Genomic DNA, 27,657 nt, shown 5'->3' on the forward strand with positions numbered 1-27,657 from the left:
TTTGTTTCTGCCTGCCCTTCTCGCAAGGCGAGAAAGCAGTCAGCAGAACTTCTTCCTGGTTACAATACTCGAGCCTCAGGGGGGCGTGGCTTGCCCACTGTTGATAATACTGACTGTTTGGACAGCCTGAGAGGCAGTCCAAACAGACAGTATTAGCAACAGTGGGCAAGCCGCTCCCCCCAAGCCACCTCCCATTCTCCGTTCTGCAGGATGCAGACTAGGAGAAATGACGCGGTTAGGGCAGCCGGCCGAACCAATCAGCGCCGGCTGCCATGGAGGGGAGGGAGGCTGCCTGCAGCCTTCGAGAGCCCACACACGTCAGATGCAGCGGCGCCAGCGGCATTCAAAATCCAGGCAGCGGGAGTCTGCATGCAGTCTCGGGACTCGAGTCGGGAGTCAGCGCGGGAAGCCAAGGTAAGTTTTTACTTTTTTATATTTATTTAAAATAAAGACCCAAACTTGCAGAAGACTGTCAGCGGTGAAGACCGTTAACTTTTCTTTCAATGCAGGTCATTCCAAATCAGTGATGGCCGGCACTTCGAACGTAGACGATGGGAACAGACTAAAAGGAAAAGGTTTTGTTTTTATTCTTGGACCGCTTTTGCAAATTAACTGCTTGTTCGCTCATGCATGGTTCCCGACCTTGCCTTCCTCATCTAGCTGCAAATTGAAAACAACTGTTTTCTTACACATGGTCATGACATCTTGCAACTAGAATTTTAATAAGTTAAATTGGAGATTATAAACAAGGCCTTCCTGTTTTGACTATTGACAGTGCCGCACGAGAGGGAAGGAATGCCAGAGACCGGTTTCAATTAACGCCAGGTATCCCGCGCGACATCTGGTGACGCTGATGAGTTCACCTGGGAAGTGCGCCGATGTGCCAGCGATAAGGCTGATTTACGAACCAGTAGTGAGCTTCCAATAAACTATTGTTATAGCCCTTTTATGCGCAGACCATAACTCACGAGGCATTATCTCTGAAAAACATACTAGGCGGGAAGCATTGTTGAACAAAACGTTGATAAAAGCCGCAGTGCGGGAGGAGGAATATCTGTGTACTGTGACTGGTTCTGAGGATTCGAGGAGGGACGAGGGGTGGGGAGGGAGGGGGGGCTGCGGTGAGCACTGATGCAAGTATATGAGAAATCAATGGTGCTCTTTCAACACCCCCATCAGCTCTGTTTTGGTGGCCTTGTACTGGACTCGAGGGTTTGGCTCCACAGCACTTAGCGATGGGCAGGTTTCTGTAAATGTCCTGCAGACCCTCGGCTGTTGTAATGAGGACCGAGCATTTTTACCATCAACAAGGCCGGTTTAGTGTAGGGGCTGGGGCATTTATCAGTTTTACTTCATAAAAACATATCCCTACCGCTCCTTATTGGCTTATCATTCACTATTAGGATGAAATCACCGTGCTGGTGCAGCAGGTGCAGTGCCACCGGGAACCAGGATCGTGCTTACGCCTCACCAATTTCAAATGTCACCAGCCGCCACTGATATATAAACAAATTACTTTTTTTCTGTACGCAAAAGAAGCCACCCATTGCCTCCCCCACACCAAACGCCACTCGACCTTTACTGTAACATGGGCCCAGGTCTGAAAAAAAAAAGCGGGAGAGAAACCATCCTGCGAGTGGCGACGATGAAAGGAGGCATGACTGTAAATGGCTTGAAAAATACTACTATTTCCAGATTAGGAACAACAAAGAGAAAACAGGCAGAACGTTCCAGTTTGTAAGAAAAGAGCCGTTGAGCCTGAAGGTGGAGGCCGTGGCAGCAGGCCCGGCGTCGGGCGCGTACAGAGGGAAAACATGTCCTCACCGGCGGCCACGAGCCAGACCACTGAAGGCGGCCTCCGAGGAAGGCAGTGGTGGACACCGGCCAGGTCTGTTTGGGGGCGGTTACCAAAAAACAGAGAGAACATATTGCTGTGCTTCGGGGGAGAGTGGGCCTTCCTATGTTTTCTTAGTTGCAGATGGTGGCGGTACGAAACACATACGAGATTTTCTCTGCAATAAGCACTGGAGCGAAGGCAAGCTTTGAAATATATCTTGAGGATGTGGTTAGACAGTGAGTTTCACTTCACGTACACACGCATGCGCGTGTCTGAAGGAGGGTGCGCTGGCGCCTGCCTCAGTGCACCGGGCGTGTTCACTCTAATAAACAGACCTGCATGAAACACACGCACACCACAAGGACTGCACCACACTTGTCTGGCTCCCAAGGGCTAGTGCACAGAGGGGCAGATTCTTAAAAACGCACAGAAAATGCAATACTACGAGGGACCTTACCATTCTCAGGTTGAATTCACAGAGGTAGAAATTCCTTGGGACCCTACGGGTAAGTAGTGCGCTATATAAATGCCTATACATACATACATACATACATACCTGCATAGTTGTACTTCTGCAGTCAAACTTCGGGGTAGTGTCGAGCATGTGGTTGATCCTGGCTAGACTCCCCCGTAAATCGTTGGTGAACCCCTCTATTTTACCAATAATTTGCACATAAAGCTATTCCTATGACAAGGCAGGAGCAATGAACCTTTCTAGTGTGTAAACTGCTGATTCCACCATAGTTATGCATGTACTGGAAGGGCTTTCCTCAACAAACATTTTCCTTCAAGAGAAACAACAAAAAAGGGTGTTTGCACATTTGTGTTACACTTTGTATGCAGACTAGTACACCTTGTATGCCTTCCACATGAGAAAATGTTATGCATCTGAGTATTTTAAAAAAAACGAATCCACACCAAAGAAGCAGTAATCCTGTGGCAGCACATTTCTAAAATGGCCTTTTCAAATCGTGCACGACTGTTGCGAGCCTGAAAAGGATATATAAGCCTATCTTAAGCCCCTACTGCTTCAGAAACAAGCATTTGCAATGCAATAGGTCTCGCATTATTTAAGTTTGAGCTATTAGCATTGTAAATGGCAATTGTTTTTTGCTTTATGCTATATTTTTTTTTTACATAAAAAGCTTCATATAAAATATGTTTTATTAAAGTTATTTATGCAGTATCTAAATTTTGTTTGCATAAAACAGTATAATAATATCTTAGTAAAAAAGTCAAATATTTTAATGGAAATTCACCAAACGTTCATTTATGTGTTGGTTTTGAAAATAGCTAAATTAATAGCTTTGTCATTTACAATGCCAATAGTTATAACTTTCGCAAATGTGACACCTATAGCATTTGTAATGCAACATTTGTATTTACGTGACTTAGATGTATTGATATTACAAATAACAATGGCTTTTAATTTTTTTTAATACTTAATAAAAGTGATTGTAATTTATAATGGCAATAGCTTAAACTTTTGTAAATAACTTTTGTGAAGATTATGTTCAGTGTATTTTATTGTAACAAAATCCAAGAACAGAAGTGAAATATTAACATCTTTTTGTGACATTTGTAATAAAGCTTGAAACATTGAGAGAACATATTTGTGCTGTGGTGGTGCTGAGTGATGCTGTGGTGGTGCTGAATGGGGCTGTGGTGATGCTGAGTGATGCAGTGGTGGTGCTGAGTGGTGCTATGGTGGTGCTGTGGTGGTGCTGAGTGATGCTGAGTGATGCTGTGGTGGTGCTGAGTGGTGCTGTGGTGGTTCTGAGTGATGCTGTGGTGGTTCTGACTGATAATGTGGTGGTGCTGAGTGACTGTACTCACTGTCACTCTGCACTCACTGTCACTCTGCACGCACTGTCACTCTACACGCACTGTCACTCTGCACGCACTGTCACTCTGCACGCACTCTGCACTCACTGTCACTCTGCACTCACTGTCACTCTGCACTCACTGTCACTCTGCACTCACTGTCACTCTGCACTCACTGTCACTCTGCACTCACTGTCACTCTGCACTCACTGTCACTCTGCATGCACTCTGCACTCACTGTCACTCTGCACTCACTGTCACTCTGCACTCACTGTCACTCTGCACTCACTCTGCACTCACTGTCACTCTGCACTCACTGTCACTCTGCACTCACTGTCACTCTGCACTCACTGTCACTCTGCACTCACTGTCACTCTGCACTCACTGTCACTCTGCACTCACTGTCACTCTGCACTCACTGTCACTCTGCACGCACTCTGCACTCACTGTCACTCTGCACTCACTGTCACTCTGCACTCACTGTCACTCTGCACTCACTGTCACTCTGCACTCACTGTCACTCTGCACTCACTGTCACTCTGCACTCACTCTGCACTCACTGTCACTCTGCACTCACTGTCACTCTGCACTCACTGTCACTCTGCACTCACTGTCACTCTGCACGCACTCTGCACTCACTGTCACTCTGCACTCACTGTCACTCTGCACTCACTGTCACTCTGCACTCACTGTCACTCTGCACTCACTGTCACTCTGCACTCACTGTCACTCTGCACTCACTGTCACTCTGCACTCACTGTCACTCTGCACTCACTGTCACTTCGCACTCACTGTCACTCCGCACTCACTGTCACTCTGCACTCACTGTCACTCTGCACTCACTGTCACTCTGCACTCACTGTCACTCTGCACTCACTGTCACTCCGCACTCACTGTCACTCCGCACTCACTGTCACTCCGCACTCACTGTCACTCTGCACTCACTGTCACTCTGCACTCACTCTGCACTCACTGTCACTTCGCACTCACTGTCACTCCGCACTCACTGTCACTTCGCACTCACTGTCACTCCGCACTCACTGTCACTCTGCACTCACTGTCACTCTGCACTCACTGTCACTCTGCACTCACTGTCACTCTGCACTCACTGTCACTCCGCACTCACTGTCACTCCGCACTCACTGTCACTCCGCACTCACTGTCACTCTGCACTCACTGTCACTCTGCACTCACTGTCACTCTGCACTCACTGTCACTCTGCACTCACTGTCACTCTGCACTCACTGTCACTCTGCACTCACTGTCACTCCGCACTCACTGTCACTCTGCACTCACTGTCACTCTGCACTCACTGTCACTCTGCATGCACTCTGCACTCACTGTCACTCTGCACTCACTGCATGCACTCTGCACTCACTGTCACTCTGCACTCACTGTCACTCTGCACTCACTGTCACTCTGCACTCACTGTCACTCTGCACTCACTGTCACTCTGCATGCACTCTGCACTCACTGTCACTCTGCACTCACTGCATGCACTCTGCACTCACTGTCACTCTGCACTCACTGTCACTCTGCACTCACTGTCACTCTGCACTCACTGTCACTCTGCACTCACTGTCACTCTGCATGCACTCTGCACTCACTGTCACTCTGCACTCACTGCATGCACTCTGCACTCACTGTCACTCTGCACTCACTCTGCACTCATCATTACTGTTCCTTTTGTGGCATAAAACGGGTACCTCTTCTGCGTGCACTGGTTTATGTCAGAGGAGCTAAGCTTGGTCAATGTCTGAACAAAATGGCAAAATGATATGTTCCTGCAACAGCACAAGGCCGTAGATTAGAAGCTACGAGGTAAGAGACAAAATGTACCCGCAATACCAAAGTACTAAACGCTTCACTGTATCTTGGAGGAATGTACTTACAAAAAAAAAAATCAATCACCCATAACAACGAACCCACCCGACCCGTCCTTATCAAAACAGATCAGACGAAGACTTGATGGAGAGGGCCAGGCACACAACCCGGCCATCGGTCGCCTGGGAAACCAGATCCATCCACGGCTCAGGAGTCCTCTGTGCGTGGACAGGGTGTACTCCAGGAATCAAGTCCGTGCAATTGTACCTAATAATTTTCTCATAAAAAACTCACTGCGCATTCCACCCTCAACGAACAACACGCTTGGCAAAACAACATGCACGGCAAAGGAAACCGGCCGCTCGCACACTCTCCTCTCCTGCCTCCTTGTATCATACCAAGTCACGGACATGCGCAGACGTCGTGATGCGCATTTGATTCAAGTATTTTACAGTTTTATAAAAAATACTCACTGCGCATTCACCAATCAACGCGCGCGGCAAAGGAAACCGCCGCGCACACACGCTCCTTTGCCCTAAGGTAAGCAATTACGGCGGACTCCCGCTTTCGTTTTCCGCCGGCCTGCGAACAGGAAGTCAGGCAGGCCGGGCGGGACAACCGGAAGTAGGAGGGCGGGAGCCTACCCCGCCTCCCACGGAAGAGCCGCGATTGTTTGGCGCACCGGAGCAGGCAGGAGCCTACCCTGCGCCCCGGTGCCGAAGAAGGGAAGAAGAGTCTTGCTGCCGGTGGGAGCCGCTGCACTGAGGATGCCGGTGAGTGGGGCTTCGCCTTGTGGGGGGGGGGCCTCTGTGTGCGCGCGCGCGGCGGCGGACTGTGTATGTGTGTGAGCGTGCATGTGTGTGTGTATGTGTATGTGTCCTGGAGTCTGTGTGTATGCGTGTGTGTGACGGGGGGGGGGGGGGGGGGGTTTGCCTGTCTGGGTGCCTGCGTGTCTGTGTAAGTGTAAATGCGTGTGCGTGTGTGTGGAGCCGAGAGGAGAGGGGCTGGTGTGTGTGGAGGGGTCTCTGTGTATGCGTGTAGGTGACGGGGGTGTGCCTGTGTATGCGTGTGTATGTGCGCATGCGTGAGTGCTGTGTATGCGTGTGGCTGTGATGTGCGCATGCGTGAATGTTGACGCGCGTGCACGCAGCTCAATCCAGCCGCTCGTCACAGTTTTGTGTCCCTCATTCCCCCGTGTCAGACGACTATAAGTCTCCGCCCTGGACGCATCCTTCGGATGCGAATTCCAGGGCGAGACCTAAAAATGAAAAGCAAGAGTGGGCATGACGAGACAAGCATCAGGACAAACTGCGCACAGAAGTCTCCCACATGTTGCTACATTCTTTCACAAAGGATGGCCGTGTTACGCAGATTAAAAAAAAAGTGAGAAAACAACTTCAGCAAACTGTGCAACAACAAAAAAACATAACGCCACGATAAAATAACATTACACCCATGTGCGTTGAAACAAGGATTTTCACATCACACTTAAGGTACAGGCAGCATCTCGGCCTATGCAAAATAGTCTCTGGAAACGCGCTTTTTTAAGCCGTAGCTCAAAATGAAAGCTCTGCCTCTACCCCCTGTGAAACTTGCTGGCTTCATCAAAACCTGTTTGAGTGCGAGGGGCTAGTGGGGCAATCGAGGCTAGGGAAGAGTGGTTTTCAATAAACAAGGGGGCGGAATGGGAGCAGGGAGAAATAGGGGAAGATTATATAGTCCATCATATATATGCACTGCAATGCAGAGTCTGACAGTAGCAGCGGAAGGACACATGCTATCCAATCAAAACATGAAGAGAGCAAAATTCTCTTTGGGTGGAACAAAAACAACAAGCCGGATCAAGGATGTGAGAGAGACAAGAAATTCACTCCATCCTGAGAAAGAGGCTGACTCAAAGCCCAAGTAATGTTCACAACTGGCTCCAGTTTTGCTAAGCGGCACTTTCTTGTGCAGCACTATTTGCCAGCCATCGCTATAAAGCAAAGCAGCCTTGACGGTTGTGAGCCTGCACTTACAATGGAAAAGCAAACTACAGGTTCCAGCATGATCTGTGCTGTTACGCCGGAAAAGAGGCACAGGGCATGGAGGCTACTCGGCAACAAAGGGCTTCAACATGTTACAAAATGAAGATATCTGCAATAGGCCAGCAGGCTTGCACGAGTTTGTCTGCCCAAGTGGTACAGTTTGCCAGCTGAACTGCATTCTATAGCACCATCTGCGTTTTTAACAGGGTGAAAAAAACGAATATCCTGCCATGTCCACGGCAAAGCTGCATCCTTTAGTGCTCGTTCAATGCAGGTGTGTTTTTTCTTTAGATTATGGCATTCCTTTTCACTTTCAATACCATTTGTGTATAAACTCCAGTCAACCTACTGGGTAGGCGGTGTGTAATACAGAACTAAGGACCTGAGCACCTCTCAGTAGTCGGTTACAACTCAAGGGCACTCATTCGCAAGGCCGCAGTAACTTAGATTCTGCCACAGACTACAGTAGACGGCATAACCAGGATCACAACATGTGCAGTGATATCAGATAGAACATCCTTGTATAAACTTTGCCAGTTAACTCTTGGCAAAATTTCCCTTGGTGGGGAGGGGGCATATTGGGAACGTGTGGTGGGGGTGGCTGGAATACAATATTCAGAGCAGAGCTTTGTTTCAGAACGTGGCGAAAAGATGCTATTATTGCATCAGTGTCTTGGCTGGAAACATCCTCACTCTGGCCAGTGACTTACAGGGCAGGGCGTTCACTGTAAACTATGACCGCTTCTCTGTAACTAGAACAGTGGGCAAAAGGCCAGGCCTCGCAAGCTGTACAAAGTCTGCAAGCAGTCCATGTGTTTAGTTAGCATTTGAGCACCCAAAAAGAGCTGACTTGGCTAATTCCCTTAAAATCATCTGTCCTTATTTGTAGCTCGCGATTCTACGTTTTTTTTCTTTCTGCAGATTAGAGTTGTTTTTCTATTGGTGGGAGGTTCTCGGACAGCCCTTAATTTCTAAAAAAAAAAAAAAAAAGTATACATAAGTGCACGGGACTAAAGCTTTTTTTTTAGGAGCCCGCAGTTCGTGCTAGCATAGCCGAATACCAAGTTTGTCTGTTCCCGATCCACCTCATGCCTTTTCCTTCAACCACTCTATTCATCCCATCTCTGTATATCACTCGTGCTGGTTCTTTTCAAGTTCTGCTTTCACCCTTTCTCACGGTTTAAAAAAAAAATACTTTCTTCCTTCATTTTTGTCCCCTTGCACAGACAGGCTCAGAGTCTGATGCTGAAAAATAACTCCCCAAAAGAGTGCCCATGTTCCCGATCAGCACAAATTACGCACCACTATGAGCTAGATAAGGTCGCAGAATCACTGTCCCCACACCTGATGTGGGTAAGGAACTATTGCTGTACAAAGGTAGTAGGTACTCGTGTAGTAACTACCAGTGAACTATCGGTGAACTACTGATCTCTACAAACAGGTGATCGACGCGTCCAACTCTTGCTGTCATACAGGAAACTTCGAAGTAAAATTTCACTTTGCCCTCTGGATCACAGTGTCCACTTTTATGCAGGAACCATTGCTATACACCTGGACTAAAGCGCCCAGGTTCAATATCTAAATCCCCCCTTCAATAGCATGGCTATCATCACCTAACTGTTGTACTAGAACCAAGTGGACAATCGTGTCCACTTCCCTGCTGTAGTGGAGGGGCAATGGCAGCACGAGCATAGTAGGCAGGGCCGGCTGTAGGGTGGTGCAATTGGGCGACGACTTGGAGTGAAGCAATTGCCTAAAAGGGGTAAAAGCACCTCCTGCAGAGTTCTTTGTGCGTCCAGCTTCCAGGCAGCAATAACAATGTCAAGATAACTCTTGTGATCAATGTTCCTGCTACAGAGAGAGATTGAAGTTTTGTCCAGTGGCAGTTTTGACTCTTCATAAAGTAGCGCAGAGGGGAAACAACACTTACAACGCAACTTTTACAACGCACTACCTTTACAACAAAGCTTTTACAACGCAACATCCATTACAACGCATGCCATTACAACGCAACCACTACAACGCATGTCACTACAAAGCATACCACAACGCATGTCATTACAACACAGTCATTACAACGCATACCATTACAACGCATACCATTACAACGCATACCTATACTACCCAACACTTACCCTACTGTTGCACCCCCTGGAGTTAGAATAGTAATTTTTACCTCTACACTATCCAATACTTACCCTACATGCAATGTAATGGTATGCGCTGTAATGGTATGCGTTGTAAATGTAGTATGCATTGTAGTGGAATGCATTGTAAAGGTAGTTTCAAAGAATTTGTTGTAATGGCATGCTTTGTAATGGAATGCGTTGTAATGGATGTTGTGGTGTAAAAAATGTGTTGTAAAGGTATGCGTTGTAAAAGTATGCGTTGTAACGACTTACATCCAGCGCAGAGGGTTCACATGCGTGCTGCAAAGAACAGATCTGTATTTTATGTGGATAGCTGAGTGGAATAGAAAAGCCAGCTTTTACCAGCACTTTAAAAAAAATGAAATGTATTTGAGAGAGGGGCTATGGAGAGACGAAGGGGAACTTTTGCCCGGGTAATAGGGAGGGAATCCGAGGAGAAGGCCATATTGGGGAGGAGGCATCAAAAAAGACCGTCACACCAGGCGCCAACAGAGCTAAAGTCGGCCTGATAGTAGGACCCTCAGTCCAACCTCTACTGAGATGCAGGAACCATGGTTTACTAACATTGAACATGCTGATTGTATCATGGTATACAAACTCTGCAGGGGCCCAGGAACCAGTTTTATAATAAAGTACACCACCCTTCAAACCTGCTTTGCTGTGATGCAGAAATCATGTACTAATAAACTTCAGACATCTCACTCTAGACAGTATTCCTGGAATTCGGAGCTCTGATGAATAGAACATAGTGCCTTCAAAACTTAACCTCACATTTTTTTTCTAAATTGAACTATTAATTCAAGTTGTATTATATGCCACTCAAAATCAACCATTCTCGTCTTCTTTTAACAGTGATCTAAAGCGTATTTAGATCCATCATGTCCCATCTTAGATTACCGTTTATTTTATTTTTTTCAGCCGGCCTTCATATGTTGATCACCGGATCTGTTAATTACATGTATTACTATGTTCTCTCAAAATACAAAATTCCACCAGCGTCTAACAAACAAACTATAATGTAGAATGAGCACTTCTCTACCTCTGTCACTAGTCCTCTATTAACGCAAACCAGCATAAAATAAAAAAACAGAAGCTGTATACTATGTAGGGAAAGAGAAGTGATAATTCCAGACGTACAGTTGCATATGGGAAAACTGGGTCATTTCAGTGTAGGTTGTGCCTTTAGTCAGCTTTTCATAAGTACTGGCTTCTTCTAAACACTCCGCATTTCCTATGCCCATCTTCCACAGAATATTTCCACTTTTTAATATAGCATTGTATACACCCACCCATGTGCAATGCATTGTTTGACATATTGAGTGTTGACACACTTTAAATCTTACCTGTGCATCGTCTGTGGGGGAACGGAGGATGGTCTTCAGACTGCTTGAAGTTACATCATTGTTGTGGCATGCAGTGCCCAGAGCTGAACTTCTGTGCAATCCTTCACCTATTAATCCATTTGGCAGGGCAGTTCTCTGCTCAATGGTGCGGCCTAACACATTTACCCCATTATGTCCTAAGCAGCCAGATCGGAAATCTTGCCCCACCTCAGATGGACCTGAATCTATTTCTTCTTCACTGAAGCAAGCCTTCTCCACCTTTAAACCTCTTCCTACTTCCGGAGTCGAAATAGTTACTGATGGACTAAGGGAACCTCCAAAGAGTGGATTGTTATAAAAATGATATTCCTCATCGCTGTCAGAGAAGTCATCTTCACCATCCCTTGCACTCCACAGTCGGTCTTCTAGGTCCTCATCACTACTGTCCGGTGTGAAATGTCCATCCTCACCTTCACTGCTTTCTGAAATTATGACACCCTCCGGGATTGGGACCAAAGTTGTGGTCGCCACAGGATGTGAAGACAAGCTCTCCGGTGTTTCTGTGATTCGGGGCTGCTTGTCCAGTTCATCCTGGAGATCGAGAACACAGAGCTGAGCTTGAAGAATACTAGCCAGAAACATTTCCTGGGCCGACATCTGCTGACTTGTGCAAGCATCTTTTGGGGCATTTGTGAGTCTTGTTGCCTCCAGCGTTTGCCAATCCTCTCCAGGTTTATCCGGCAAAGATACTGGATGCTTCAAATCCGTCATTCTAAATACCTTGCTGTCACCTGGTCCAGGGCCATTGGCAGAACTTTCATTAGACTGGAGATTAGTGTCCAACATCAACACTGATGTGCCTGTACTTGGATGTTCCCCACGGTGGGGAGGCTCCTGATTCAATTGGGTGGTGGAACTGTTATCTGAAAGTAAGTCTTCACAAAAGGCAGATGGAGCGATGATGCCGTCCAAGCAACTGTTTTCAGACTGGGAGGCCGCTTCTGACATAAGTGTGTATGATGTGATGCCATAGTCTTTTTTGGGTACTCCAGCATCCTCCATCCCCCTCTGGTGCCACAGGCAGAGGAGATCTCAGTCAAACACTCTCCGAAAGGCAAAAAAGCCTGTCATGCAGTCAGAAGAGCTGGAATAAATGGTAACTGCACAGAATCTGCATGGCACAGGGCAAGGCAGTAGTTCAGAGTGAGTATCCATGGCTCCAACAGCAGTCCTGCAGAGACAGTGATAGACAAACAGCATGTTGTTAATAGTTAATCAATAAATATAAGACTGCTGTCAAATCTATGTTATTCAACAATTTCACTTCTGAATCAACCGCTCATCATTTGTTTTGCTTATTACATTCTAGTTGGCTGATGAGAAAGAATCTGAGCCGCAAACATGTTTTTGGTCTAGATACAGGTGGGCAAAAAGTGGTGAATGAATTTGGCCAACAAAGCTATGAGAACAGTCTAGAATCAGATTCACTAGTAGATAAGACAAGAAAAGTATTCTTGGCTGGACCATTGAAGAATCCTACCTATCAGAAAAATAGGAAAATGCAATGCTTACAAGTGAGTGGCTGGGGTTTGTATGTGGGTAGGGGGACAAGAGGACAGTGAAGTGGAAGAAATGAAATGAAGTATATGCAGGAGAGAGTGAAAAGAAGGCGCTAAACAGCAGATAACATATATATATGGAGAATTAAAAAAAGATGTGGGGAGAAAAAAGGCACGCATATTATAGAGTGAAAGTCTATGAAGGAAATTGGGGTGAAGGAAAGTTCAGGAGTGACTGACTCACTCCGAAGAAGATACCATGCCTGCACCCCTTAGTAATCTTTAATTCACAGTCTCATGTTTTCAGAATGGAAACATTTCCAATTTTAATTATTCAATCCAAAATTACTGCTGTGACTCATTTATTAATAGGTTTGGCGTGTTTTAAGGACATGTTCATTGTGTGTTATGCCTGGGTAAAATTAAAATCAAAACTCACTGAGAGGCATCAAAATACTGTTCAGGTGGCACTCTGTGAGAGGCACAGGAATTTAAATCATATTTTTTGATGCATGCCCTTGATTACACAGACCACTTCTATTCTAAAAGAATCCCAGTCGCTGGTTTTGGCCATGCACCTTTTAGAGAACAGCCCACCACCACACACATATTTCATCCCACTTTAAGCAATGACTGCTGCATAATGCAGTTGGGACTTACTCCTAGAGTGGAGCAATGAAATACTATATACATTTTAAAATCGTAAAGGGAAGACCACAAATTGAAAAAAAAGCAGGGAGTCCACTATCCTCCCTGCTTATCCACAACGCAACCCCTTCTTACCTTCTCCATGGCTCTGAGAGGTCAAACATACTAGGACCTGATGTTTAAATCTCAATTAAAGTTTAAAGCCCAACATGAATTAGGCATCCAAATAGCCTAATTAGCCTTTACCTTAAGCCACGCTGAGTGGTTTAATCAATCTCAGAATATATCAACTCTAATCAGACCCAATTGGAACCAGTTGTAGGAGAGTGGGGTCTGCTTCCTATGGTCACCCCCACGTTTTGCTCTGATATACTGGTTTCTCGACTTTAGTATGGCTGTGGGCCTGCTAATCAGACCCACAGCCCAGCTGTTCTCTCTGTAAATTCATACCATGTACTTTAGGTACATATCCAATTGGGTATTAGGTCACCTTTGTGAGCCCCTGTATAGTGTACCATAGGTACCCAGGGCATAGGTGCATCCAAGGTCTACCAAGGGCTCCAGCATGTATTAAGCCACCCCTGAATGGCCATCCACATTGACACAACTGGCTGATCACTCAGCTGGGGCAAGGTCGTGTAACCACCCCTTGCTTAGGTATAGTATCCTTATACCTACAATTACATATAGACACATATATACCTCTAAGTCACTCCTATGGCAGGCCTTAACAATCCTGAAGGCAGAGTGCTTGGTTTTATGTGAGATGGTGCTCTAGCATGAGTTGAGCCTGTCTGCAGCTTTCGGAACTATGTCCTTATAGCTGTTCTATGATATAGTGATACCATATACTCTTAAGTGCATTATAATCCTCGCGGTTAATGCTAACTTTGGTTTGGCTTTATCAAAACATGTCGTGTAAGGTGTCATACGCTTTGGAATACTACCCCCTCTCCAGTTCTGGTGACGGGGGTAGCATTCCACCCTTCTAGAGGGAGAAGACATGTACTTGTAGCTTTACCTGGTTAAAGTTAAACAGAGCCTCAGCATCACAAAATGGATGCTGCTGCCACAGACACAAGTCTGACCTCCTGCAGCTGGGAGCCCTTCCAGCGAGGGAGGCCTGGACAATAGATTTCCTGCCTTGGGAGGTGCTAGCACCTCCCCAGACAGGCTATAGTGTATTGGGGCAGGGTGGGTTGAATGAAATGAGACAATGACTGGGGCACACAAGGTGCTCCATGCATAGCCCGGTTCAAACCAGTTGCTGGGGCACTCCAGCCCCAGCTCTGGCGCAAAACTGGACAAAGGGAAAGGGGTGTAACCACCCCCTTCCCGGGTCCCACCCATAGGAGGGACCTAGCAGGTAATCCAGCCCCTTTGATCAGTATAAAGCTAGGAGCTAAGTCCAGAGACTTTAGATTATCCTGAACTAAAACAGAACTCTGGACCTTCGACATTCTACTGCAACTAGAAGACTGAAGAATCTCCCCTGTGGTCAAGGAGTGACCACCCTGTGCAAACAGGCACCACCTAGCGAATTGCCGGTTTGCTTTGTCGACGCTCCCGAAGGATCCCGACAACTCTGCTTCACAGGACTGGACTTCCAGACTTCTCCGATCCCGACCCACACCTCCAGCAAAGCTGAGACCCGTGGCAGACACAAGCGACGTGGGACCGAACACCTGGCCATTTTGCTCTTTGCTAAATTGTGCCGCTTCTGAGGAGTCCTCGAAGTTGTGCATTGGGACTTGAGAAGCCCCGACCCGAGTCGTAAGTGCACCGAAGCTCAGCCCTGCACACTCGAGTGCCGCGTGGGCCTGCTCTTGCATTTCCTCTCAATGCGTCTTCGTGGTTGCTAGCCCGCTGGCTAGTGGCCATCTTGAAGACTCCATTTTGAAACAACGCTGCTTGCCTGGTTGCTCTGGGCTTGCTGGTCTGTACAAGAAGCCAATCTACACTTCCTGTGTGGGTTGCCTTTGCCAAGGCTTGTTGACTCCAATCCGGAAGCCGACACCGCCAACAGCGAGAGCCTTCGTGGGACAATCCGTATCCAGCTCCTGGTCGTCGTCGACGCCTCCTGGTCCACGTGGCTGCAGAGACAAGCTTCACTTCTTCATCTGTATGCAGCTCGACATCCCCTGGTTCCTTCCTGGTTCCTTCCTGGTCACTGGCTAGTGACCCAGACTCTGTCCCCTCTGCTTTCAGGTTCTTCACTTCTCTGATCCACCCTTGGATCCATCCGGACATCTTCCTCCTGGTCGCCTGCAGCATCTTCTTGCAGCTCTCCATAGGAATAGACGAAACCCGACATGACTTCACACCTATGCACCCGGCTTCCCTGGGTGAGGTAACTTGAGTACTCTGGTGCTCCCGTGGGTAATACCTATCCAAATGTCCTGTTTTAACTGGGTTTCCCTGCAAGTCCACCCGGACTGTCCGAAATCAACTAGTTTCTAACTTTTATGTTCCCATTCAAAGTCTATGAGAACTTGCGTGTGTGTTTAGACACTGCACACGCATCCTGTGAGACTCCTACTTCCTAACCTGTGGTTGTTCAGTGTAGTCTCAGCGATTCCCTAGGCCTTAGGCCTATTCACCTGTTCTGAAGTGGTTCTTATACCACTTATTTAGTATATGGTTCGTGAAGCCCCTAGGGCAGAATTGTATTTGTGCAACTTATATTATGCTTATTGAGTCACTTGTGCTTTATCTCGAACTCTGACCTCATAAAGAGTGAAGAGGGGTTGCGTTAGTAATAAATACATATATATTTTACATATACCTTGTGTGGTGTCCTTTCATTTTGTATTCAAGGGGTTATTATTGGTAAAAAAATTGGCTTCACATGCTCTCTGAAGTATTTGCCTAAGACTGCTTTGTCCATGCTACCACTAGGATAGCTGGTCTATAAGGTTGACTTTACAACCATCACCATAAGGGTTGTTTGGACTGATACAGGGTGCCCACTAGAATAGTGGACATCACATATCAGGCCAACTTCTCACACCAGTAGGCACTCAAAGTTGCTTTTACTTCTCAAATGTCCACCTTCAGTTCCAGCAAAATACAAATTCCCAAAACACCACGAAAATTCCAAACCAGATTTCACACCTGGGGTCTCCTAAGTTGCTGACTGGACATCTCAAATACAAAAATATAAAACACTCTTCGCAGTAACAAATGGGACCTTCGATTTCTTACAGAGACCTGGTAAACAAAGATATCCAGCACTCATCTTGACAGATTTATTTACCACTATTACGCAGAAACTAAATAAGTAGAATGTGTGGAGTAGTAGCCGTAACCCACAGGACTACCCTGGCCTGCACCATCCTTAACAACCCCCCTACCAGTCTTCCCAGTGCCCCTAATTGCTATCAGTATCACACAACGTCTTAAGGGTATTGTTTCAAGGGGCAAATATACATATATGTGTCATGACACAATTACTTAAACAGGATTTAATCCCAACAAGGAAAAGAAACCAGGGAAACAAATCATATAAATGCAAAATGTATTTCATGTAGTAGACATGTTGGACATATTAACTTAATATGTTCAAGCACATGGGTCAGTAGCACTGCGTTACATTCAATGGCATGTAACCAACAAAATACTGTGCACAAATGCTCATGTAGTGTGGTGACGGCACAAGTGACACATAACGTGGTATAAACAGTGAGAGTGATGGGCGCAACAGCAAGTGAGATAAAAACCACGATTTACATGTTCAGGATATCGTAACAATTAATGACAAGAGCAATCAAATTAGACATATTGGGTATCCGTGGGTAGGGGCGCCAAGAGTTCCACTTGTGCAATCAAGCTGAACACTAATAATTTTACACCATACCCCTTCAAGGACAAATTGTAAATTTGTTGGAGAATGTATAGACTACATGACAAGTACATCTTTACCAGCTCAGGGACCATTTTTCAGGAGATTTATCCAGAACTATAGCTCCCAAAACAACCTGGTACCTCAAATGTCTCTGTCATAGTGAACAATCATCACCTTTTACAATAATTCAAGACCCAAAAGGGAAAGAACGGAGGCATCTTGAGCTTATTATCTCCCAAAAAGACACCTTAAATTTAGGCATGCCCAAGCCAGTAGATTGGTGAAACAGCTCTCGAATCCCTTCCTTTGTTTCCACTTATGTGCATGTTCCTAACAAGCAAACTGCAAGAGGGTTGATCTGAGCTTGAGATTTTCGTGACATAAATATACCAACTCTAGTTAACCTCATATGAAACAAAAGTAAAATATTCTAGCAACAAGAGATAAATGAAACACCCTACAACAGAAAACCTTTCTAATGAAACAGCCACTATATCAATAAGATACAACTTTTTCAAACACCCTAAATAAAGAGGATCCCCCTAAATAAAGAGGATCCCTTTATGGAAAATGGGAAAAAATCAGGTGCCACATGAAACTTAACAATAAAAGGAGCAATGTTCACCCGATTGCGAGAATATAGTGGAAAAACGGAACCACCTCTCAAACTACTCCTAAAATTAATAATGAATAAGTATGAAAAATGTATTTAAAACCAAAGCTGAATTCTTCAAATTCCAGGTTGATTCTCTATGAAGTACTAGAAGAATCAATCACTTCTACTAACAAATACCCTATACTTAGGGAAAGAAGGAAAGAGTTCATCAGTATATAAAATGGCAAACCCTGAGCAAGAACTCATGTTAGTCAGTCTGCATACTTCCTGCTCACCCTGGTCAAGAAAATGTCCAGCATCATGATCACATTTTGAATCCATCTTAGCATCTGCCCTTGAATAGATTATCAGAAATATTAAATCTTTCAAATACTCAGATGTTTTACACTGTCAATAATTACATTCTCTTGAATACGTGAAGATAATAAATGGGCCTGGAAGGAAATATCCTAAATGGTTTGAGTGTTACTCCTCATATAAAACACATTATGTAAAAATAAATACATTTTACTGACACAAATAAGCTTGTCGTCCCGGAGGACTTAATATCGGCTCCATTGTTGTTGAATGCCTACATTGAGCCCCTTGTTAAATACAGAAAAGATCTATACTTAAACTACAATCAAAACGCAAACATGCAACTATGCAACTATGCATCAACATTTCTGAAAGTCTAAAATCCTAATAACTTAACCTTCCAAACTCCAACACTAGATGAGAAGGAGACATTTAAGACTGGATGTCATTAAAATGGATATCCCTCTTCCTCTCACCGAATAAAAAATCCAAGTATAAAATCATCTGGCTATGTGTCCAATACAATGAATCCTAAAATATTCAAACAAGCCAGATTCATAGGTGATATACTTGACAGATACCTGAACCTGGAGTCTCACACCAAACATTCATACAAAAGTGTTTTCTACCTACCAAGACACCTCAGACAATGCAAACATTCATCACCAAAGATGACTTTGAAAAGCCAGTCTATTCCTTAGTACTGTAACATTTGACGATGGAAATGGACTCTTAACTAGCAGCTCTATGAAAATGGTAGCACCTTTCAGAGCAATTCTTTATGCAGCAGCACATTTATTTATAGTTATTTAAATTCACGTGTATACATCCAAATAACTATATTTAACTAGAATTAATAACGATAACAATTTTTGTACGAAACAAAAATACCCAAAAATGTTCCAGAGCACTTTACATAGGCTCATGTTGCTGGATACAGACCACATAATACATCATTTGGAAAAATTGGCAAAAGAGAGCAATATTAAACAGACATCAGCGTTTTATGTATATGTACAGAGACTGAACAAGGAGGATAAAAGAGAAAAGAACGTTATTACCAAAAGATACATTAAAATGCAAGAGGTGTTCGGTCCAAGTTGTTGTAATCAGATGCGTCTCAACCACGAAGAGCCATCTATAAGAGAACATGAGACTGGAATAGCTGGTTATTTCTTAAAGGTTTCACAAGGAGACAAAAATGTGGATGGTATGGAGATTCAGGATTTGGGTGTACTTTCTGAGAATGATTGCTTCGGAGTTTTTCTTTGTTAATAATGGATTTCCACTAAATAAATACAGTATCTTCACAGAGAGCACTGTCCACCCAAGAAGATCAGTCAGCAAGTGAGATAGTTTAGAGTTACATTCAGAAGAACTTTGTAAGTGATGGAGGTCAGCCTTAGAAAGGTTTATGCTTCTACTGGGGAATATTTGATTGTGATCTCAGGAGGTTTAAAGTGATAATTCTTCCTTGTCCCAGTGGCCATTCTGACTGTCAATAATGAGCACTTTTAAGAAATGCCATGGGGAGCATAGGAATTCCTATGTGCCCAGACTTCAACACAGGGATAAAGTTACTTGTTTGAAATATTTTTCAGAGATAAGGGATTTTATACTTTGAAGATGTCTCAGTTAACACTGTGCCCCACTAACTAGTGCATAACTGTGAGCTTATTGATTCAGGTTTCTTGTTTAGGATGAAGCTAACTAAGCGTTTTTGTGAGTTCTACGGTATTCACCTTGAAAGCAAGCATATATTTGACCATATAACTCCTCTACTAGCTGTAGTCAAATGACTACCATAGGAATTAAGATACTCCTTTAAAACAACATACATGACACACAGTCATTCGCATCAACTCTCCTACACAAGATTACTGGGAGTTCCAGGAAACTCTGAAGCAAAGGAAACTCTAGGCAACTACAATCAATCCTTCTCAGGTAGAGCCCCAAGAATCTGGAACTCCTTGCCTACGAAAACTAGACTGATTCCATCAACAGTATCCTTCAAAAAGGAAGTGAAAGCTCTACTGATGAGTACCTTTCTGAGGTAGAAGTTTAGCCTCTGCCTTTCGGCATACCAGGCTGATCCCTCAAGTTCCTCCTCATCTGTCAAGTCGACGTCTTTTAGTTAACTCTACTCACATGTTCCTCCGCCTTCCTTGTCTTGCTCCTTTGCTCGCTTATGATATTTTGCAATGTTATGGTCCGGATCCCGTCAATTATTTCTTCATTATGTATTTGATGTTACTTTTCGTGCATACTGCTCCGGTTTTGACACAATTGTCCCCCCTTATGTTTGTTGCAACTCTTCTGTTAAGCACTCTGATACCCTTTTGTGTCATGTTCGCGCTATATAAAACTTTTTCACTAAATAAATAAATTAGAATAAACTATTAGACTGGTCCAAGAAACAAAACACACATGCCAGAACCTTCCCAAGAAACGTTCCTAACATATGGCATGCTCAACCACCAGAGCTAAAGTTAGCATACTCTCTATTCTAGCCCTTTTCTAGCTCTTACTGAAAGACCACCTCCAAATCAAACACCATGCTAGGACAATCACTAAAATCTTCAATCTTCTTTACCCATCCTTTGATCAAAACAGGCACTAATCCTAATCTCATGAACCTTTTTTTACCACCAAGAAAAACCAGATGACAAACCTCTTTAGGCATGTGTCATTTAATTCAGTGGCAGCATCCACATACTTACCAAGCATGGTGAAAGGGAGCAACTTTGTGAACCTGCGACACTGCTTTACTCCAGGGCCAGCAAACAAGACATTAATCACAAATTGTGTTAATCAGTCATGGAGGCATCCTGCTCATTATGCATGCAAAGCGTTAATATTCCCTGCCCACAAAACGTAGAAGTTGAGTCCGGGTGATAGAGGTGAAGAAAAGGAAATCGTGCAACCAAGCACCCACCTTTTACTCACACATAACCTAAGGCCTTACTTACTGTTGGTGCCATATCTTGCATAGAAGTCATAAGGTCCATCCAATTGTGCCCCAACGTGGGCCATACAAAAGAAACATTGGGCTACTCTATGTCTTTCTGAACACTCAAGTCGCCACCTTTTTAATGCACTCTGTCTCTCTCTAATGCGCTTGTCTCTCACACACCATACTCTCTGCTTCCTCCTGAAGGTTCTGACGTTGGTTAGGTAGGATCCTCTCTAAACAATGATGTCACTGTGGCTGCCAGAGCAATTGTTGGTCTTCCCAGATCCTGCCCTGTTTCCAGTACTTTGAAAGCGTTGCACTGGTTGCCAGTCAGGGCCAGAATTCAATTCAAAGTACTGTGTTTAGCCTTCAAGATTCTAAATGGTACGGCTCCTCAAATACTTATGGACCTCCTGTCCTGGTATGTCCCCACTCGGCATCTGAGATCTCTGGGCCAAGCTCTCACTATCACTCCCAGATACAAGCTGTGCCGTGTTGGTGGTCGTTCTTTCCGGGTCAAAGCAGCCGAACTGTGGAACTCCCTTCCGGTGGAGATTCGGTTGTTGGAGGATCTTTTTTCTTTTCGTAAGGCTATTAAAACTTTCTTATTTTAACCTGGTTCCTTCTTTTTAGCTGTTGTCTTTCTTGTGGCTGTTGCGTGTTACCTTGCCATGCGCCAGGACGCCCCTTAGCTGGGGCAGCTGTGCGCAGTACAAATCCATGTAACATAACATAACATAACGTATGAATCGCAATGTGACATGCCCACCTATGTTGATGTCCCAATGGTAAATACACTATATAGAAGCCCTAACCCCCTCAAGGGGCCAGCACAATAGAAGTTATCAGAGTTGGGAGGGGCACGTGCATGTATGGGAAAGTGAGCTGTTCTATTAGACTTCTAAGAGGAAGTCATTTCTGTGGCACTCAAGGTGCAGGGTTTGTCGTAAATAACTCTGAAGCATGAACTGTGCTGTCTCTCAAATAGGGCACCACCCAGCTCCTGCCGATCTTCCGTTAGTAGACACCTTACACAGTGACCTGCATATGCCATCAGTAAGTCAAGTACAGGCGAACTCAAGATAAGGCACAGAAGATCTCAAAGAAGGCCCAACACAAAGCAATCCAATCATTTAACAAAGATGAACTTGAAAAAGCTCTGGTCGCCAAACCTGTGTCTTTCATTGCAAAGAATTGTTCAGAGGAAGCACTGCCTGGGTCCCCAGGATCTCTTAACACAGAACATCTGAGGATGCCCAGCACCACATTACAGATTTTTATGTAATTATCATCTTAGAGGAAGTCTTTCACAAGCTGTACAATTTAACTGAGCGAACGGCAGAGAAAAACCATGCATAGGCACAACCACACGTCTAGCAGAGAATATAGCAGAGACAACCCTCTACAGGCACTGGCAAACTATCTTTTATTAGACTTCGCCTACACAGCATTCGGGCCGTGCTTGCGAAATCTCTTGTAAAGGAAAATAAATAATCTTAAAGGTGCTTAGAGCAGACCCATTACTTACCTTATCATACCATTAGTTGGCTCACACATCCTTCTTGTGTTCTTTCTTCCTGTTAGTCAGTGCTTCCTCCTGCCTCCAGCTTGGCATCATATCTTCGTCCTTGGAGCTTGGATAAAGTACTGCTTCCGGTGCCCAGTGTGCTGCCACTGGCAGCACACTAATAACATACTTTATTTTATTTTTTTTCAAACTTTAAGCGTCCGCATTCTGTTTTTTGCTTGCTCGTCCCTACTACCACGTTGCTCCATTACCCGCATGCCCCTTACCCATTAGTTGTATGCCTGTCCCTTCCCCCACATCACTCTCGTCAGTGCTTAACCCTTCCCCACCTGTCGCTAGTCAAAGCTTGTTTTATGCAGCACGAAGTCGGTTGGGAGGACTTGGAACACTTTCCATGAGTCCTCGTTACATTACAAGGACATATTATTTGTTATAGGCACGGGGAGATTGAGGGCCTTATTACAACTCTGGTGGTCCAAGAGCAGATGGTGCAACGCTGTGGTGATGCTGACTGCCAGATTAGAACTTCAATCCTGGTCTGGTGGGCAGTTCTTCGGTGGTCTGACAGCAGCGGTCTGTGAGGCTCATAGAAGAGCATAACATGCAGACCGCTGCTTTCAGAGCACGCACAGCACCTTCCTGTATAGTGTGATATACATGCCACATCATGCAGGAAAAAGGGGTGAAAATCCAGAGGGGGAACTACATGTGCCCTCCTCATACACCCCTAAGCCAATAAGCGGCAGGGGGCCCTGTTAGGGCTCCCATAGTTACCTTACCGCCACCCTTTTCATGGCGGCTCACCACCATGGAAAGGGTGGAGGTTTGGCAAATATGCTTGGCTGTACTATGCCTGACTGTTGCGCGAACGCCACGGGATCCTTGATCCCCAACAGTCGCAGTGATCCTGTGGCAGTCCAACTGCCACACTGATACTACAGGTGCGCCCGAAGTGTGGCAGTTGTCAGGCTGCCAGATTCATAATAACGATTTAGAAAAGGGGTTGGTGATGAACAGAGTGTCTGAGTTAAACAGACCACTCTTACCCAGTCCAAAGATCAGGGCTTGATCCATCACCGTTATTTATCTCACTGCCCCATCCCAGCTCAGAACCTGGCTATATGCAAATCAGTCTGTCCCTGGCCCAGTGCATCATGGGAACAGGGCAGACTAAACTACCAAGCCAATTCTTCACCAGAAAGGAGACAAGCTACCGGGGACCGGTTTCTGGCATTTCAGCCTTCTTCGGCCCGGCTTGCTTGAATCCTGATGGAGCAGTGAGAAAGGGACTCATGTCTGAGTATACCCTGCCACACCTATAGTGGCCAAAAACGATTTAGAAAAGGGGTTGGTGATGAACAGAGTGTCTGAGTTAAACAGACCACTCTTACCCAGTCCAAAGATCAGGGCTTGATCCATCACCGTTATTTATCTCACTGCCCCATCCCAGCTCAGAACCTGGCTATATGCAAATCAGTCTGTCCCTGGCCCAGTGCATCATGGGAACAGGGCAGACTAAACTACCAAGCCAATTCTTCACCAGAAAGGAGACAAGCTACCGGGGACCGGTTTCTGGCATTTCAGCCTTCTTCGGCCCGGCTTGCTTGAATCCTGATGGAGCAGTGAGAAAGGGACTCATGTCTGAGTATACCCTGCCACACCTATAGTGGCCAAAAACGATTTAGAAAAGGGGTTGGTGGCTGGCGGCCGAACATGGCGGCAGCATAGAGGACTAGCTCCGGCGGGGAAGCGACCTCTCCATCTATCCGCACGATAATCCGTTACTATTTGTTACCTCCAACGGCGGCACCGAACGCCCGGGACCGGGCGGGACTGGCGGCAGGTTTCCAGACGATAATCGAACACTGAATGCCGGAGTTATCGTCGAAAGTTGAATCGACCGGAGCCTAGGCCCACCTCCGGGCCCTCAAGTGCTAGCTGAGTCCGACCGGAAGTGCAGCCTGCCTGGCAGCCGCAGACAGGAAGTGGTCGGTGCAGGAGCCCCACGCCCAGTAACGGTCCTGTCCTGCGTCATTCGACTTGCTCTCTCCAGCGACGTCTCATTGGAAGGGTGGCCGCAAACTACCGAAACCACCGACCATACATTGCCCGACAGACCGTGCAGGAGTCTAACTTTTAACGACGGAGGTCCTTACATCCGGCACCGGGAGCAGCGCGGCAACTGCCCGTCTACCTGGCACCCCACCGGACCGACGAACTGTATTCCCTCCGTGACCGAACGATGGCCGGGAAAGGTGTGAAAGGCGGCACAACCCAGACTCGTATTGACCGCTTCACCAACGACAGGACCGCTTCCCCTCCGGCGGAGGGAAAAACTCCCCCTGTGAAACCAGGCGAGTCCGGGGGGCCGAAGAAGGCGACACTGGACGATATCATGAAGGCTCTCACACAGGTCCAGGCAACGGTGGGCTGCATCTCAACAGAAATCACCCTAATCCGCGCTGACTTTCATAAAATGGCGGAAAAGGTAGGCTCTCTGGAGCTCGTCACGAAGTCGCTGGTGGAGGATGTCTCGGAACTGCAGACGGCCATGGAAGCGGTCATGGCCGAAAACAAGCACCTTAAGGACAAGCTCGACGACCAGGAGGGCCGCTCCAGGCGAAACAATGTACGCATTCTTGGCGTTCCGGAGTCAGAAGGTGTGAGGGCTACGGATCTCTATGTGGAGGAACTCATTAAGACTCATCTTCAACCCAAGGGCCTGTCGGCCTTCTTTTCTGTGGAGCGAGCCCATAGAGTCCCGGGTGGTCAACCGAAACCAGGGGCCACGCCGCGGCCGATCCTAGCAAGACTTTTTAACTTCCGTGACCGGGACATCATCCTGCAGGCGGCACGTGTCTCGCCGCCGGTGAAAATTCTTAACTCAACGATAGCTTTCTTCCCGGATTACACGGCGGAAGTGGCCAGGAGGCGAAAGACATTCTTGGACATTAAAAGAGAACTTAGGAAACGGGAACTCCCATATTCTATGATCTTCCCAGCCAGGCTTCGGGTGGTGGCGGAAAACAGGACATGGTTTTTTGATGACCCAAGCACTGCGCGAGACTGGCTGGACGGCTGGCGTCCGGCTTCTCACTCTCGTCGCCCTGGACGGACTAAGACCGGCTCGCCTCACTCTGATTCCACCGCTGCAGGGGCCGAGGGTACGAACAGTGGCAGAAGCTCTCCGATACGAGATGAAACTGCTTTGAGTCTGGAGGTGGACCCTTGACCACATGTGTGCACTGTAAATGTTTGGAACTGTGGCTGGAACCGTCATGGACACTGGGCCGAGGGCCTCCGTGGAGGGAATGAGGGGCCGCTGATTCCGGAGCGCTCCTCACCCCCAACGAGCAAGTAACTGTGTGTTTTCTTTGGGGTGGGATGAAGCACTCTGCTAGATTGGGGTGGCGGGCAGTTTGGAGTCCGTGTAGCAGGGAAGCAGGGAGGGTGGGGTTGTTGGGAATGGGGGGGTTGTGTTGTTTGTTTAGTTTGAAATGTTTGGCTCAACTTCTTGTCTTGGAACTGCTGGTGTTCACGCTTGACCGTATTCCTTACACCGGGTATATTGCCTCTGCTCCTCGATCACTGTATCGATACACTCCCACGCTTAGTTACACTGACTTGGGGTTTTTCCTATCTGTTATGCCTCCGCCCCGCCCTCTAGGGCACTCAACTGTACGATTGACCACAATATGGCGGATCCCCCGCGACCTGCTGTAGTAACGCATGACACTGGGGTGGGGGCGGTACCACCGCTTCGGGTAGTGTCCTGGAATGTGCGGGGGTTGGGTGATAAAGTGAAGAGAGGGCTGGTCCTACAATGTATTAAGAGACTGAACTGTGATATCGCCCTCCTCCAAGAGACACATTTAGTGGGGGTTGCCTCCAAAGCCCTGGATAGGAGAGGTTACCGCGTGCTGATACACTCAGACTTTACTTCGGGATCCCGGGGAACGGGGATATGGGTAAAAAGGACGTCACGATTCATTCACCACTCCACAAAAACAGATCAACATGGCCGCTTCGCGGCGGTGTGTGGACAATGGGAGGGCGTGCCCATCAACGTGGTGTCTGCGTACATCCCGCCGGCGCTACATTCATCGGCACTTCCGGCCCTGGGTAAATTTCTTTTGGAACTCCCGGAAGGGGATTTGTTAGTGGGCGGAGATTTCAATGCATTGGCTGATCCTGATATGGACAGGTTCCCGGCTCGCCCCCTCCCTACTGGCCCAACGAAATTCAGGGACTTCTTAGAGTCACAGGGTCTGGTAGACATTTGGAGGCAGCTTCACCCTACTGATCGCCACTATTCATACTATTCCTCCACTCATGCTTGCCTGTCGCGCATAGACTATTTCCTCACGCTGGGGGGCGGTAAACTCACTTTTGACAAAGTACACATCGCACCACGGGGTATTTCAGATCACTCTCCCCTGCTCGCTACACTGTCCTGCTCTGCCACGGCCCGCACGCGTCTCTTTCCCATCTACCCTAGCTATCTTAAAACTCCCCCGATCCGAAAATCCCTTAAAACTGCCACTAAACTTTACTTCCAGGAGAACTCCGGGTCGGTGTCCTCGCCGACGGTTCTCTGGGAAGCATATAAGACGGTGCTCAGGGGCCAGGCCATTTCGACCATAGCCGACCATAAACGCAAACAAAAACTGGAAATGGTCGAACTGGAACTGCAATTGGAACAAGCAAATGCGACTCACATGGCCACACCGTCAGAGGCCACCAGGCACGCGCTGACTCTCTGCCAGCTAAAACACGACGACTTTCTCCGCCGTAGGGTGTTAGAGCGGATCGAATCAACGGCATGCAGAGTTTATGATGTAGGCGACAAAGCCAACAAGTTGCTGGCTTGGTTGGACAAAAAGCGGGATGGAGGCAGGCATATCCTGCAGTTGCAAGACCGCACGGGGACGCTTCACACGCACCCTCCCAAGATAGTTGACCTCCTGGCAGACCACTTTCAATCAGTTTACACCCCAGAAGTGGTGGTCACGCCGGAACAGGCAGAATTGGCGCTCCAAGAGATTGAGGTGGAGGGGCTAACGCCGGAGGCGCAAACCGAGCTGGAAGCGGATCTCACAGTGGAGGAACTCCGTATGGCGATAGGCGCACTGCACACGGGCAGAGCGCTGGGCCCAAACGGGATCCCAATCGAGTGGTTCCAAACGATGTCCGACACACTGGGCCCACCGCTACTGGCCATGTTCGAG

General features: G+C 46.6%; 1 protein-coding gene across 1 annotated transcript in view; it reads right to left on the reverse strand.

Moving 5' to 3' along the window:
- Positions 1-27,657, reverse strand: part of LOC147679829 (uncharacterized) — a 342,930-nt gene that overhangs the window by 255,504 nt on the left and 59,769 nt on the right. Inside the window, exon 2 of the mRNA XM_086943387.1 lies at positions 11,006-12,215. Within this exon, the coding sequence (XP_086799513.1) occupies positions 11,006-12,046 (1,041 nt within the window). The 5' untranslated portion in view covers positions 12,047-12,215. The remainder of the gene's footprint in view (positions 1-11,005; positions 12,216-27,657) is intronic.

The sequence above is a fragment of the Lissotriton vulgaris genome, chromosome 11 (genome assembly GCF_964263255.1).
Source record: "Lissotriton vulgaris chromosome 11, aLisVul1.2, whole genome shotgun sequence".
Taxonomy (NCBI): domain Eukaryota; kingdom Metazoa; phylum Chordata; class Amphibia; order Caudata; family Salamandridae; genus Lissotriton; species Lissotriton vulgaris.